At 41.9% G+C, this 17,034-nt stretch overlaps 1 protein-coding gene across 1 annotated transcript in view; it reads right to left on the reverse strand.

Annotated features, from left to right (window-relative positions):
* The window catches only part of RYR3 (ryanodine receptor 3), a 371,986-nt gene that overhangs the window by 303,191 nt on the left and 51,761 nt on the right, over positions 1–17,034 (reverse strand). The window contains exons 4-5 of the mRNA XM_060096078.1: positions 4,834–4,908; positions 2,545–2,623 (exon numbers count right to left, since the gene is read on the reverse strand). Of these exons, the coding sequence (XP_059952061.1) occupies positions 2,545–2,623; positions 4,834–4,908 (154 nt within the window). The remainder of the gene's footprint in view (positions 1–2,544; positions 2,624–4,833; positions 4,909–17,034) is intronic.

Below are 17,034 nucleotides of genomic sequence, written 5' to 3' on the forward strand. Positions count from 1 at the left end.
TCTTCCTCCCCAGCAAACAGCAAGCTGGTCTTCTTCAAGGAGGATATGAAATGGGTTGGGGGTGAGGGAGGTAAATAAATTATTTTAGGCTCTAGGTTTTCATGAACACCTGGTCAACACTTTCACCTCTTTCTGCCAAAGTCAGCTTCTGATCAGCCACCTTGAACTTGGGTTGGTGCATGTGTTTCCTTAATCTGTCAGCAGAATTCACACCGAGTCTGATTTTAGGAATTTAGAAAAAAACGTGCTAGAAAGAGTAGTATTCTCGGCTGCTATTTCCCTCTATTTTTACTGGAGGCTCTAATAATTTTTAAAAAATAGGTTTCCTGAACACATGACTAGAAAGTGGTTATTTCTCAAATTTCTTCCCAATTCTCAAAAAGTCTGAAGTCATTTTACTGGTATAAATAGAATGACCATATATGACTTTTCCGATTATGTGCTCTAAGACTGACAGCTGGTTTATATTTAGAGGTCAACTTACACTCAGAATGTGTGGCACTTCTCTCATTTTGTAATTTTCAGCAAAGGTTGACAACACCTTAGAGGAAATTATATTTTAAGAATAACACTTTAGCTGAAAACAAAGCAACCTCAAATCAAATTCAAATATAATCTGATTTCAGGAAGAAAAAAAAAAACCCTAAAGAGGAAGGCTCACTCTTCTGCTCTGTACAAAAAGGAGGAGAGGGAGGGGTTCTCGTCAGGCGTTCTGGATGTAACTGTGCATGATGCAGAAACTGCAAATGCACATGGGTTAAACTCTAGATTTTTTTTCTAGATATCTGTAAAATCAGACAATCTGGATCATCCCCTTCTGAACTGACGTAGTTTTAGCAAAACCACATGGACTTTGTCCTTGTTTGACTACCCAACAATGGAACTCCCTTCCTATTTGGGGGAAAATGTCATGATATTAAAGACTGAGACTTTAAGTGAGACTCTTCCTGCAGTGTGACCTGGGCTGTTTGCTCTTCCCTTGCCTTTGTTTCTGCCCATTTTCTAAGGCCGGGGCTCAGCTTCAGAGCAGGTCTACACAATATCCTTCCAGTAAACTCTCATTCTGCTTGAGTTAATAGAATTAGTTTCTGCTGTTTGCAACCAAGAATCCTGATTGGTCCATAAGCCCAACCTCTAAATAGAGCAGAAATTATGTATGTAATGCCCTTGGCAGATAGATTGCCCATGAATATTTCCAGCCACAGGGAACATCCTCCTTCCTGAGGCCAGCTGCTCCTCTACTGGATACTTGCAGATATTACAAAATGGTTTCCTTCATTGAGATGAAATGGGCCTCTTTTCAACTTCTATCCATTGCTCCACTGGTCTTTGGAATAACCCACAGCAAGTCAGCCCCTTCTTTGATACTATAACTAGAAATATTTGTTGACAATTATCTTAGTCCTCTGTTCTTCATTTCTGGTGTCCAGAGAGAACCTGCATCTTCCTGGTCACCACCTTTCTTAGGATCTATCACTTGACTGTCATTATTTTCGACTGAACTAAAAAAAAAAAACAGCCAGTGTTCCCCAAACTATATGATGGTATATGATATATAGCACTGGCAGTGGCAGGCAATTAAACAACATTGAATCATATAGTGAGAAATTTCTTTTATTACTTTTAAGCCTTCTGATTCTATCAGAACGTTTTCACTTTGGAGCTTGTATATCATGAACACTTTTCTAATATTTGCCAACACCTCTTCAATTATTTAGTGACATGATTTTCTTTTCTCTATATTTATTTTTAAGGCAAGCAATACCAGTTTTCTACTTATACCAATGATTTTAGTTTAGTCTTATTATAAAATTATAAGTACAAAAGTAAGTAAACGTAAAGAAAAATATAAATTAAATAATAATAAAAGTGATGTACAGGAATGGCAAACACTGCGATGGTGGATGTCATTGACTAACATTTGGGAAACACTGCTTTAAAAATAGCTGGTTCACTGCAGAATAAAATGGGACTACTCTTTTTAAAGTTTTTTTTTAATGTGGACCATTTTAAAAGTCTTTATCGAATTTGTTACCATATTGCTTCTGTTTTATGTTTTGGTTTTTTGGCCGCGAGGCATATGGGATCTTAGCTCCCCAACCAGGGATCGAACTGTACCCCCTGCACTGGAAGTCGAGGTCTTAACAACTGGACTGCCAGGGAAGTCCCAGAACTACTTTTCTGATCTCAACATTATACTTCATTATGTAAACCCTTATTATGCTATCTTTGCTTTTTAGCGATTATTCATTACCATTGGTTTCTTTCAGGAATAACTTCTCTACTTACTTTTGGTTCCTAACCCTAAAAATTGTTTTTCTTTGAGACTCTGGCAGACTGTGGTTAAAACGTTATGTTTGCCCTCATTCTTAGTTTCTATGTTTTCATTACACATTCTTTTTTTAAATTCTCCAAAGTTTTATCAGACCAGGTTGATATTGACCAGTTTGGTTTGGAATCCCAAATGAGTAGCATTCAGTACCCTTCTCAAAAGCCCTGAGCCCAAGACCCCACTGAGCAGCAGACCTAGGCATGTTGACTTACCTCTGGCATGTTCCCGTAGACCTACATCAAAGGCAAGTTTATCTGTCTGGGATCTTGATGTAGTCAAACATGTTAGATACTGTGGAACAAGAGCAGAAGCTAGTGAAGTCATACTCTTCAGTCAAATCTTGGCATCTCACCACTAGTTGGCTTCCAGTTGTCAATTTCAACATTGAGCTACTATGAAAGGGGCTTGTTTATCTTGTTCATTGCTACAGTGCTTCTGGGATATATTTTTGTAAAATATTTAAAACCTCAAAGATGTTTTATCTGATGACCCAGTGATTTAACTCATAGGACTATGAGGAATAAGTTTGAAACAGAAAAAGTTTGAAATATTAAATATGCTTTTGTTCAAAGATACTCTGAGAAACTTTTAAACTGGGAACAATACAAACAGAACATAAATGGCCAACAATAATGGAAAGGTTGATAAACTTTGGTACTTTATTTTATGGAATATTATGTTACCATGAAGGATATTTTTCAAGAGTGTGTAACAATATGGAATATACACAAAATAGTGTACTTCTATAGTTGCCACGTATGCAAAACTTAAATGCCTAGCACCCAGGCTAAAGGGAATTACACCAAATTGATAACAAGTTGTCTTTGGACAGTGGGACCGATCACAATGGTGCCCCCATTTCTATATATTTTCTGTTTTTCAATTTTTCTATGAGCTTTAGAACTTCTCAAATAATGCCTATGGTTTTTTTTGTCTGATGATAAAAATACATGTGCATGTAAAAGTTAAAAATTATTTAAAAAAATAACTTAATAAAGGAAAAAGTACACAGCCTGTTCCCTGCCTCCTTTTATTGACAGGCACAGTGGGTGGTCTTAGAATTAGACTGGGAGGCGGATATGCACTTGGCACAAACTTGCTGAGTTATACTTCTAGTTCACTGCAACAGGAAAATGGAGAATCATTGTATTATATAGTTATCTTCATAGGCTGCATGATCAATGCTGCTCCTAAAAGGAACTGGCCAGGATAGAGCTCATGTTAACCGTGAGTGGGATTTCTTGGGAGTGAGGGGCAACCAACCTAAGGATGAATAATGTTAAACCTTCCTCTCTCTAGCACAGTGCTAGCCTGAGTTTTCAAAGCCAGAAGTGTGCTTTTTGAGCTTTTGTTTATTCTATTTAGGTAGAAAAAGAGAGGTATTAGGGTTTTATTTACCCTATGGATAAGCACCAGATTCTTAAAGATAAATGATCACCTCTCAATTCTAGAGAGTGCCAGGGTGCAAAAGTTTCCCCACTCTCTGTCCCCATCTCCTGCTCAGATAACCTTCGATTTGGTCACTTTTGTTCTTTGTCCTTTGCCATGAGGGATTATCACAGACGAATGTTCAGGCTGAAAAGGTCAACTTCTTACCAGTGCTCAGGAAAAAAAAAAAAATGCTGCAATAAATAAATTATTTAAGAGGCAGCTGCTGCTCTCGCTGCCAATTTGATAGTTCGAGCTTTGAGACAAACTTTGCAGCTGCTGCAGGTGGAAAATGTGTGAAAATAAAGTCTTGAATTAATGTCACAGTTTTCCACTAGGGCTACAGAAAGAAATCTTCCTTATACTGATAGCAAGGGAGAATGATACATGAAGGAAATGGGGGTAAAGGTTATTAGAGTTGGTACATATTATACTTGATTGAGATCATGATATTCCTCTTAACACTCCCTGCAAAAGAACTGCAGTATCTGTGTTTAACCAATTATATTTATTTAAAACTTGAAAAAATTTTCAAGTTATAGTGAGTAATCGCCATTTCGGTTCATTCTGGTTCTAGATCCCTGAATAGATCAAAGCCTGACCTGCTTCCCGTGACTGCTTTGCTTCTTGGCTGCCTCCCACCTCTGGATTAACATAATACCTTCAAATTCTTCCAGGACTGAAGGCACCAGATACCATCCTATTTCCTTTAGCTAGTAAAAGAGGAGAAATTTCACAAAAAATCCATTTGATTGCTTTTTCTCCTACGCTGGTTATGCTCGTATACGTCATATGTGCAAGTCATCAGTTATTCCATGGTCTATTTGATCATCCATTCAACAGATATTTACTGAGCATCTAGTATATCCAGGCACTGCACTCGGTCGAGTTAGGTTTAGTTAAATAAATTTAAAACAAGACACGGTCCTTCTCTGGAGTGGGGAGGAAGGGAATCAAATGATTCCCGCTGATTACTTAACCTGATCTAGACACTTGCTGGTTTCCTGCCCTTTCTCCCCTCCTCATCTTTCCCCTCCTCCTTGAATGGTGAAAGTGGATCCAGAGATGCTTACCATTCCGCTGAAGGAGTGCCGCAGGAGAATCGCGTGGCCATACAGCAGGGTCCTGTGGCCACCCCCTTGTGCAGCCTGTGGGGAAGGAGGGCAAGAAATGTCAGCACCGGCCAGGCACGGCCTCTCTGACGGCAAAGCAGCACAAGAATTCTTGGAAGACAGACTACAAAGAAAAGACCCATCGAGAAGCTCCCAAGGAATTCATTCTAGAAGCGAGTGGCCAGCCTACAGGTGTGGGGGAGACTGATGACCACAGCCATGCAACATCCCTGGGAGAGCGTGGGTGGGGCCTCTTCTTGAAAACAGCCCCTGCCCGGGATCAGCGGAAACCCAGAGCCGTTCTACCAGAGAAGCACGTAAATTAGATAGGTACTGCTTACCTTCCTTTGAAACTTCTCAGAAGCGTTCAGAGTGAGAGAGAGAAACAAATGTGATGTAACTACAGCCTAGGGACAAAAAGGCAGCTTGGGGGCAGGCATACGGTAACAGTCTGTGCCTTGTGGTCTTTTCTCTTCAAGGCACTTTTGCCTCCTGCCCACTCACTTAAATGGGTCCTATTTACCCACGTTGCACCAACGAGAGATGGCTCTGAAATCCAGGGCTTTAAAAGGGCAACCAGTGATGCGAGAATAGATCCTGTAGTTAAGGGTCCATCTAGGTGCCCTTTCTGTGCCCCAGCAGGCAGCTCCACTCTGGCAGTCCAAGCAGCAGGAGAGGCCCAAGAGGAAGAGACAGCCCAGCATAAAGCCACCACTGTCTGCTTCTTACTTTTCCCCTTATCTGATTGGCACCCCATGATCTGAACTGAATAGCACATGAGAGGAGACAAGGCTATTATGTATCCAGTTATAGGTGAAAAGGTAACATGGAAAACTGAAATCTACAGAAAATTCTAGAATGTTTTGGCATCAACATTTCCAACCTTTTACCCAAATCTTCCCTGTCATGTTAACCTGCCCTCAGAGACAAGTCACATTTTTTTGATCACATACCCCTTTTAGGAAGAAATATTTGCATATAGACCACCATCCCCAAATATGGACAAAAAGAGAGTTCAAAGCCTGAGACTAAAATGAATCATAAACAGAAATTCTGACATTTTCCTTCCATATGCCAAGGGCACCTCTTATGCATCATGTATTAGAGCTACATAGCAGCAAGCCCAAGGGCTGGTTCGAGGGTCTGGTCCTCTCCTGTGTCGACCCCTTATCAGGGCCACGGGTGATGAAGGGGAAGCTGGTGGTGGAGAGAAGGCAGAGGTCTAGATGGTAAGGCCTGAAGTAATTCTATTTCAACTCTATTTGGATTAACAGAATCACCCTGTCAAAGAGATGATTTTTCATGTCATACAAGGAGCCTAAAGAAAAGGAAAAAGATAAATGTGGCATCATGTTAAAAAAAAAAAAGCCGGTAACTATATATAAATGTGGCTGTGCTTTTTTTCCCACAGCTATAGAGATATTTAAATGCTCTCTAGACCTTAATACTACAGAAGGATTAAATGTTCTTCACAATATTTCTGAATTTCTTGAAACCATCTGAACTAACTTTAGTTGCTGTATTTACGAATGTGTCAACAGCTTACATTAAAATCAGTCACACTAAAGAATTTTCATTATCTTGTCAGGCTCACTGACAGTTGTAATATTGCGAGTTAATTAATAGCTCACGATGGCTTATGTTGTGGGTTTATGCTCCCAGACTAGTCCTGTGCCTCAAACTGAACTACTCACTAAACCATACTTCCTATTGTTAACCATGGGTCACACCTTCCTCCAATTCTTCTTTGTTCCTGTCAACTCTGTGAGTAAACGTAGGTAAACAGTCAGGAGTTACTGACCCCCAAAGTGGCACTAAGGGGCCTGTGCTACCCTTCTCTGGCAATGCTGGAAACATCTCCTGGCTCTCATGTCCTCAATTATGATGCCAACGGAAAAGCAGAGCGACTTAACTACCCCACTGGGATTGAAGGGAACGACCCATGCCAACTCTTCCCTCCGCTAAGATCTCAGATGCTTGTGCACATCAGCTTGTTAATACACAGGCTGCTGGACCCCACTCCACAGTGTCTGCTTTACTAGGCTCGGGGTGGAACCTGAGAACATGCATTTCTAATAAGTACCAGGGAAAATGACACTGATTATGCTGCTGGTCCAGAAACCACATTTTGAGGACCACTGCTTTAAGGAATGATCAAGCTTCCATGCCAGAAAGGTAAAGGAGCTTTTTCTGCAGAAGCTTTGATAATCGTCATCCTGGTGAGAGCTATCATTGGCACACACCATGCCTCAGGTGCTTTACATCCATCATAGCTCATCCTCCTGACTTTTCAAGGTAGGAATCATTTCATCCACTGGGAATGTGAGGAATTTGAAACTCAGAGAGGAAAGGATCTTGCCACAAGTCACACAGCTGGATGTGGTGGTGATGATGGTGGGAACTGAACTCAGAGTTAATTCCAAAACCTGACTCATTTCACTGTACTTTTTAACAATATATTCATTTGCCTACTATGTACAAAACCAGGGTACACAGCAACAGGAAGAAGAGGATAGAAAGATACTTCCTCAGCCCCTTAATGAAGGTGAATTGATACAGTTGGAATTAAATGAGCTCTAACCACATGGCAGGCACAAAACTACACTAAGTGCTATATGAGAATCATCTCATTCTATCTCTTAATTAGTGCTGCGAAGTAACCATGGAATTACCTCCATTTTATGGAAGCACCAACTGAGGCTGCAAGAAGTAAAGTAAGTTGCTCAAAGTCATACAGGTTCCAAGGGCAAAGCTGGGATTTAACAAAGACGAGGGATTTAACCATATCCTCTATTGTCTCCCTCTCTGTATTCTGGCAGGAGACAAGGCTTGTGTATAAAAAACCATGTTACAAATAGAAATGACATCGCTGTTCAAAGAGGTGAAGACAAACAGCATTGGAATAGACCAGGAGGGTAACGAGAGTGTTAAGGAATTGCTTTATCAAAAAGGTAGACAGGGGGCTTCCCTGGTGGCGCAGTGGTTGAGAATCTGCCTGCCGATGCAGGGGACGCGGGTTCGAGCCCTGGGCCGGGAAGATCCCACATGCCGCAGAGCAACTGGGCCCGTGAGCCACAACTACTGAGCCTGCGCATCTGGAGCCTGTGCTCCACAACGGGAGAGGCCACAACAGTGAGAGGTCCCGCGCACCGCAATGAAGAGTGGCCCCCGCTCGCTGCAACTAGAGAAAGCCCTGGCACAGAAACGAAGACCCAACACAGCCAAAAATAAATAAATAAATAAATATATAAAAAAAGAAAAAGGTAGACAGTAACATTCTAGTAAGACTGTTGATGTGTAACGATAATTAAAAAAAAAAAAGAGGAACCCATATAGGCAAAGTGCTGGAGGTGGGAGTATGAAGTACACATGGGGACTGGTGGACGATTCACTGGTTAGCATTGGGTTTGAAGAAAGGGAACAGCTGGAAATGAGTTAGGATGCAGGTACAGGCCTGTCAGATTATGGAGGGCCACACCTGACCGTTCCACAGCTAATGGGACACTGGTAGAGGTTTTTTTTTTTTTTAATCATGTAAATGTTTTGTTTTCTTTTTCTTTCTTTTTTTTTTAACATCTTTATTGGAGTATAATTGCTTTACAATGGTGTGTTAGTTTCTGCTGTATAACAAAGTGAATCAGCTATACATATACATGTATCCCCACATCCCCTCCCTCTTGCGTCTCCCTCCCTCCCACTCTCCCTATCCCACCCCTCTAGGTGGTCACAAAGCACCGAGCTGATCTCCCTGTGCTATGTGGAGAATGTCACAATCAAAACTGTCCCTTAGGAAGGTAACCCTGACTATAAAATGGCAAAAGAATTGAAGGCATCAAACCCTAAGGACAGAAAAGATCATTCTGTCATTCCGTTTCCAGGACAACCTAAGGAGAGGATGTGGACCAGAAATCTTGGAGTCATCCTTTACTCCGTCCTCCCTCTCACACTCCACAGTCCATCCAAAGCACCTCCGGTGCCACCTTCAAAATGTATTCTCTATCCAACTACTCACTGTCCCACTGCTACCAGTCTGGTCCAACCTATTGCCCTGTTTCACCCTGACTATAACACCTCCTAACTGTGCTCCCTGATGTGCCTGCCCCGTTTATAGTCTGAGCTAACACAGCAGTCGGAGCCATCTGTTTAAGACTGTCAATGACCTCACGTTAATTTTCTTGCTCAAAACTCTCCCAATGGCTTCCTTTCACACTTAGAAATGTGACATCCTCACCATGGCTTCTAAGGTCCTGCATCAGGAATTGGCAAATTTTCCCTATAAAAGACCAGATAGTAAATAATTGGGGCTTTGCAGGACACATATGTCATGTAGTCTTCTTTTTTAAACAACTTTTTCAAAAATGAAAAGCCATTTTTACCTAGAGGGCTGTACATAAACAAGCATAGGCTGGAATTGGCCTGCTGTGGCGATCCCTGCCTTACTCAATCTGGTTCCCTCCACCTACCTGACCACATCACCTGCCAGCAGGAGGGTCTCCACCACTCCCTCTGCTCCAGCCCCATGGCCCTGCCTCTATTCTTCAGACAAGCAAGCTCCTACTGCAGGGTCTTTGCACATATGCTTCCCTCTGCCTGGAATGCTCTTCCTTCAATATTCTCATGGCTCATTTCCATCCTTATTCATCTCTGTGTTCAGATATCTTATTAGAGAAGTCTTCTCTGATCATCTCTTCTAAAAGAACAATCCCCCTTACTTGATCACATTTTTTCTGCTTTATTATTTCTCATGGCGTTTATTAGCTGATAGATTGTTTTTGACATGTATCTCCCCTCCCTCCCTCCCCCTAGGATATAAGCTCCATGAGTCTTTGGTGTGTTCTCTGCCATATCAACATCACTTTTATCAGTGCCTGGCAAACAGGAGGCACTCATTTTCATATTTCGTCTTCATATTTCCTGAACAAATGAATAATAATTGGATGAGATAGTCCTTCTGTCTGCCTTATACAAATGGAAAAAAAGAAGCTTTCCTATGGTCAGCTTGTAAGCAGCGAGCTTGGATTTCAACTTGGGTCTAACGACAAATTCTACCAACTCTTTTCACTATTTGATGCTAATTCTAGATAACATTCCAGGAGATGATATGCTATACAGAAGACTTCACGGGTCTGTTCCCAAGTGGGATCCAGACCTCAAGACTGTGAGACTTCATTGGGATGGCAGCCCTGCCCCTGCTGGGAGTGACCTTGGCTATCATCATTGGCAGAATGAGAATATATGGTATCACCTCGTGGGATGGGAGTGCAGCAGGCGGTGAAGCCAGCAAAAGCACCCTGATGCCATGTCCTGAGGAAAAATATTCCACTAGATCATGAATTCAATCATCTCATCTGTAATTTCAAAAGTGATTCTGTCACTGACATTTCTTTAGGAGGTTTCCAGAGGACACTGTCACCCAGTAAGATAATCCCAATATGGCAACAAAGGAGAGGGGAACTCTGCTTCTCTCCAGCCATACATAAATGTTTCAAGACTGTCAGATCTCTAAGCCACCTTCTTTTATAATCTGGAACCCCAGATTCCACTTTGGGGGTCCCAGGATCTGGAAAGACTCCTTGTGGATCTAACATAAGCTGCGAAAGCTTGGGGGGGGCTACCTTCCTGGAGGGCTTGCAGGACACGACATCACTTCCTGGGTGTGGCTGTGTGTACTTTCATTTTCTTTTCCTCCCCCACTCCCCTCCCTTTCACTCTTTCAGGCTATCAAAGAAAGAAAGGAGCCTTGCTAGAAGGTCACAGAGCAATGTTTCCTCCAGCACACTGGAGACCCTTTACATCGCCCAGGAGGTTTCCTCTGACACAAGCGACAACTAAATAACAATGATGCCATACAAGTAAAAAAAACAGTAACACCTAAGAGCAGAAGCAAAAGCAAGTAACCTAGTATTTTCAGTTAGAAAACATAACGAAAGCTTCTATTCGTAATTGCTACAAGATATTTAAAATTTTAGGAATTTACCTAAATGTTGAGCTAAACCTTCAAAATGAAACCACAAACTTCTGCTCTATAAAACAAAATTTGATTTGGCGAAATGGAAATGTGTACTTTGTTACAGAATGAAAATACTAGTATTTGTTAATGCTTATTCTCCTAAATTTAACTTACAGATTTAATGTACTTTTAATGAAAATTCCAGTAGGGTATTTAGGAATTCAACAAAATCACTATAATCTGCAAACATAAACATTAAGAAATTTACTCTGAAAAGGAACCAAGTTTTAGAAAATGTTACAAAGCAAAATTCATTCATTCATTCTGGTAATGGTTCAAAAGAAGAATGTAGCATAATACAGACAGTCCATAAACAAATCTGAAATGCAGCATATGATAAAGCAGATTTTTAGTACAATGCGGGGAAGGCAGGATTATTAAGCAAATGTCTCTTTGTTTGATACGTGGAGAGCAAAATAGAAAAGTATTCAGTAAGATCCACAGGAAATATAAAAGATAGATTATGGATGGTTAACAGAGTTAAATAATTTATTTTAAAATTAAACTCTAAGACAACTAGCATGTAATAAATAGTCCACATTCTTTTACAGAGCTAATACTTATCTATGCTCTGAAGCAACAGATAAATTCAAAGGAAATAAAAAGACAGGATTTTACCAAGATCACTAAACTTCAGAACAATGGAAACGTCAACATTTAATAGACTACAGAAATTCTTTGTATCACGTTGACAAAAGGATGAACATCTCATTGAAATGTAAGAAAAAATCATCAAATAAAGAAATGGGCAAAGGATATGAATAAATGATTCATATCAGGAATAAAATTAAAACATATGGCAGAGATTTTATCTCTTCTAGTAATGAAAGGAATGACAAAGCAACTTTGATGTATCATTTTTCATCAATTAAATTTTCAAAAATGGGGAAAAAGCCTTAATGCCATCAGAGTTGCAATTTAGCGGGTGCTACCCTCTAAGGTGGCACTGAATACAACTCTTTTGAAAAGCAAGATGGTAGTATATAAAAAGAGCCATAAAGAAGTCAATAACCTTTGCTGTAGTAATCCTACTTCTGGGAGTAATTCAAAAAAAGCAAAATGGTTTGCACACTGTTGTGAAAAGAGCATCATAATGGGCCAAACAAAAAACCTGGAAAGGACTTGACTATCCAAAGGAAAAATATTGTCTAGTAAAACATGCGGCTTCTTCAGGATGTTCTACCCTGCAACCATTAAAGGAGATAATTTACAGAGGCTACTGGAAACACAGAAAATGGTTATGATAGACCATTGTGAAAAAGGCAGAATGCAAAATGCCTTCTACTATTATATATATATATATATGCAAGAATGATAAGGAAACCTATAAGAATGAAATAGCCATTTGGGTGGTTGTAGAACCACTGGACTTTCCCTTTCCAAATTTTTCTTTAGCACTACTACCACGTGATCATTTCAGTAAAACGTCCATGTGCATGGGACGCAACACTGTGCTGCATGTGTTTAAAACAATGGAGGGCTACAAAACTGTTCTGTCTCTTCGTTAAAACTTCAGTTGCTCGAGGTGATTTATTTGCCAGAATCCTCTGTAAATGACTTCACCTGTCTGAAAGGTGGCTGGCAAGGCATACCTAGCATGCTTTAGGTTAGGCACTGACTCCAGAGTCTAGCCCTACCCTGGTGTTGGATAGAAAGCCCAGAGAGGCAGCCTTTATCCAAGACACTTCTGTCCTCCCCTGAGTTCCCTCAGGCCTATCCCAGACTCCATAGGGAAAATCTCTTGCCCAGGGAGTCACTCTCACTTGGATCTCAAACATCCTGGCTCTTCTGACAGCCCTTACTGGATCCTTCATCTTGGATCCCACCCTTGTCCCTAGAGACATGGTTTCTACACTACTCCATGCTTCCCAAGGCTGCCCCCACCAGCCATCAGATTCCAGGTCTACCTTCCCCAACTGCTACAAGCCATCACATCCTTCTGGCCAAATTCCCAAGACCCCACTCAAGCACCCCACTGTTCTAGGAGAGGTTGACAGATAGAACTGCATAATCAGGGGGACAGATGGGACTCCCCAGCTCAAATGGCACTGAAGGAACTGTTGGGGCACTTTCCAAACAGGTCTTGGATTGGATTCCTGGGAACAGAGACAATTTTCCCTCTTTAATGACAGCTAAAGTAGTATACTGGAATTTACAAAGTCCAGGGGTGGGAAGGCACATGTACAGATTAGTATGACTAGTGATTTGGAGTCAGAGTCAGGGAATATGACAATAGCAATTCCATAAGCACTTTCTAGCCATCCTAACTCCTTCACTATGTGTGAAATCCTGAAAACCCCAATACAGGAAACTAAACTCTTTTCTTCACCACCTTTCCTGGATCAGATACCCTACTCTTCAGCTAGGTAACTGCCAAGTCCAGCTTTTGGTTCCCCACTTTGGGATATAAAGACACTGTAAGAAGTCTAAGGTATCATTCTTACAATTTGACACCTTGATTTTTCACTTATAAAAGGATGATTAATATGGATCTAAAACTCTTAGTCAAAGATTTCTGAGCCATGGGCTATACAGAAAGCAACAGTATCAGGACGGAGTCCCCTAATGAGGTTTCCCCTATAAGAAATACTTCAAGTGAGTCTGGGCCAACTTGACCACAACAGTGCAGGCCCTTAAGGTAAACACACACGAAAGGAGGCCACATTCTTGGCATCCTTCATGGGCCTCTTGGGATACTGTTAAAAACTGAAATCATGAAATAGAATTTTAATGAAGTTCAGAAAAGAGGAGGAAGTGCAGCGTCTGATAGCCCACTTCCCCATGTTCAGTGATCACGACAGTCTGCCCAGTTGCCCTACTGACAAGACAGACCCACGATTTACAAGTTGCAGGCACAGTACAACCCCAAAGAGAAAAGGCTAAAGCTGGTCTGCAGAGGCCCTATGGCAGAACTTGACCTCCCAGCAAGGTCAGCAGGGTGACCCTGACTCAAGGAGCCCGACCTCCCATGCCCTCAGTACTGCTCGCTCACCATCACTGCATATCCCAGGGCCCAAGAACAGAGTGCTCAAAAAGCTGTGCACAAAGGCAGGTTAGTCTCTTTTCTTTCTTTCACTTCTTAAATAGAGAAAACACAGGCAAAACCCAAACAATCCATCCCCCAACCATCTAGCACTGAACGCCAAATTTACCATTTCCATAGTTTATCATTCATTGAATTTAGCCAACCCAACCTCCCGGAAGCACCTAGAATTCTTCTTCCTGGGTGAGAAGATTTTGGCAATCTCATTTTTGTTCAAGTCATTAATTTCATAGCCACATGGAAGTAGTTCAGGACAAAAGGATGAAAGGCCAGAGCCTTATGTGAGAAAATGTAAGCTCTGGGTCATAAGCCTTATCTGTAACAAGAACCTGCACAGCAAGGAGGTATTTTCTTCCAGTAAAGTGCCTACACGGCTTCTCTTTTGCACAGATGTGGCCAAAGGGGTGAGGAAAATCAGAGAGATGGCTCAGATGACTTAGGGATCACAGAGGAGCTGCTGTTATGACCCCGAGTTCATTATTTCCTGTGAGCACTTCAAGTCATGAGAAGGAAGAGCCTGTAGATGGTGCAGATTTGAGCCCCGAATGCACGACTAAAGGCAACTGACAAATCTCCTGCCTTTCAAGTCTTTAAAAATAAAGGTCTCGGCTCTTTGAGAATGGTGGACACATGCAACCATGTTCCCATCCCAACCCACAATGTTTGGGGAACAAATTAAATGACTTTTGGAGGTTCCCACTTGGGTTGGGATTTTACAAATGCTGATTCTGAAACAGGAGGATAAGCATTCTCCACTGAGGGGAAAAATGGTAGCCATTGGGACGCCTCCAAATTGAGCACGGGGTCATTCTAGATGCACCTGTGCTTCTCTTTGCAGGTAGACACCACAGGGAAACCAGACAGCCAGGATGGCAGCTCGAACGTATTTCCTATTATGGTATCTTTTAAAGGAGCAAATTGACAGGAGATATTTGTCAGGGTATTAAAGACATTTAGATTGATGACCTTTGAGAGAGGTAAAGCAATTATTTTCTTCTCTGAATTAATTTTCCCCCTTTCTCCTATAGCTCACTAACAGATTTCTAAGAATCTGACATTGCCAAGTTCATTCTCTAAATAAAAGGACCCTGTCAGCCAGATCTGTTTTCCAGGCACTGCTCTAGTTTTTATTTGAACCATACATCCTCATCATTCATCAGGCCTCTGATGGAATGGTGGACCAGCGGCCACATAGGGTCAAGACTAAGAACTCTGCTCAACCATTTCCTTTCACCCAAGGCATTGTATGACAAATATTTCCTACAAAGAGTTTAACATCTAAAAGGTCAGATTACCTGGACATGAAAAATCAAATACTGTCTTTATCTACTATGTCTCTAGGAAAAAAAAAAAAACATCACCATTCATCCTGGGAATTAACAAAATAGGTGTAAGTTTTTATCATATAACCACTATTGAGTCCTACTGTGTGCAAACACCTCTAGTCATGTGGGCTATGAGGAAGAAAATGAACTCAAATATATTTTGTTGTTTGATCCTCCTCTCTCTCCCCTGCACTCTTTAACCAATTATTTTTCTCTCCTGGATGTCCTTTATCAACACAACTTCTGTTTCCTTCATCCCTCTAACCCCCTTGCACTGTTCCCAATTATGATCTTGCTGGATAGAGATAAATTCATCCTGTTTTCTCTACATCCACAAAATAAGCCTAGGGTCAAGTTCACATTTCCAAGCAAAACAAACAAACAAAAGCCTGACCTTTCCTTGAAGTATATGAAGTGGCCTTAGGTGGAGAAGCTGATTCTCAAAGAGTTCTGTGTATGTGTGGGCCTGTGGATGGATAGAACAGGTGCTCTTAATACTTCCTATGTGTCCGTGGACCATACACTGCTCGGAGGGCAGTGGAAATGGTTCTCCTGAACCTCTCATGGGTTGATTATACAGAAGTGCTCCTCAATCCCAGCTATCCCTCAGAACCATTGGTAGAGCTTTCAAAATGAAAACAAAGCGAGGAAAAAAAAACTACAGCCCCAAATGCAGGGCCATTTGCCTAAGACTCTTATTTGGTAGGTCTCTGGTGGGTCCCGGTATCCTACGTAATTCTAACGAACAGCCTAGCTTGAGAGCCACCACCCTTCTGGGACTTCCCCAGCCACACTGGACCCTTCATCTAAGTAACTGGTATGATGCTTACAGTCAGCAAGTATTGGGTTGGCCAAACAGTTCGTTCAGGTTTTTCCGTAAGATGGTACGAAGAACCCGAACGGACTTTTTGGCCAGCCTGATACCTCCCTGTTCTCAGAAGCATCATTCTGGACCAGTGGCTGATTTTCCTTTTAGCATTTCTCCAGAATCCTACCAAAGCAAAGAATAAACATGGTTGTTCCCCTTGCCCTTGATAGCTCTAGGACTAGTGTTCAACTATAACTCTCTGCCTCTTAGCTCTACTGCCATGTATGTGACAGGTGGAAAGACACAAATTTCTTTTGTAAAACCTGTGTGGTGAGGGCTCTAGACAATTCAAACTTGGTAGAAAAAGAGTTCCAGGCCCACCACAATGACCTCTAGATCTCTACATCCATCTTCTTGGTGTCCAAGACCAGCTAGACCCTTCCTGTGCTGTGTCACCTGCAATCTGGCCTTCCCTCTCCCACCAATCTGGACTTCATAAGGCCTGGGAAGAGATGAAGTTGAGGGCAAAAAGCAGGACAGATTAGGGGGGAGGGACTTTTACTTTTCATCTCTCACTACTTGGTCACCCCCTCCCCAATCAGTCATTTCCAGTCTTCTGTTCTCACTCTGGTTGCTGTGTCCCCAGCCATTAAGAATGCCCTTCGGGCTTCCCTGGTGGCGCAGTGGTTGAGAGTCCGCCTGCCGATGCAGGGGACACGGGTTCGTGCCCCGGTCTGGGAAGATCCCACATGCCGCGGAGCGGCTGGGCCCGTGAGCCATGGCCGCTGAGCCTGCGCATCCGGAGCCTGCGCTCCGCAATGGGAGAGACCACAACAGTGAGAGGCCCGCGTACTGCAAAAAAAAAAAAAAAAAAAAGAATGCCCTTCTGCATTCTCACTTATAACATTCTACTTTTTTCCCTGCATCTGCAAGGTCTCTTAGAGTTGTTTTGAATCATCTAACACTTGGGCAGTGC

The sequence above is a fragment of the Mesoplodon densirostris genome, chromosome 4, assembly GCF_025265405.1.
Source record: "Mesoplodon densirostris isolate mMesDen1 chromosome 4, mMesDen1 primary haplotype, whole genome shotgun sequence".
Taxonomy (NCBI): domain Eukaryota; kingdom Metazoa; phylum Chordata; class Mammalia; order Artiodactyla; family Ziphiidae; genus Mesoplodon; species Mesoplodon densirostris.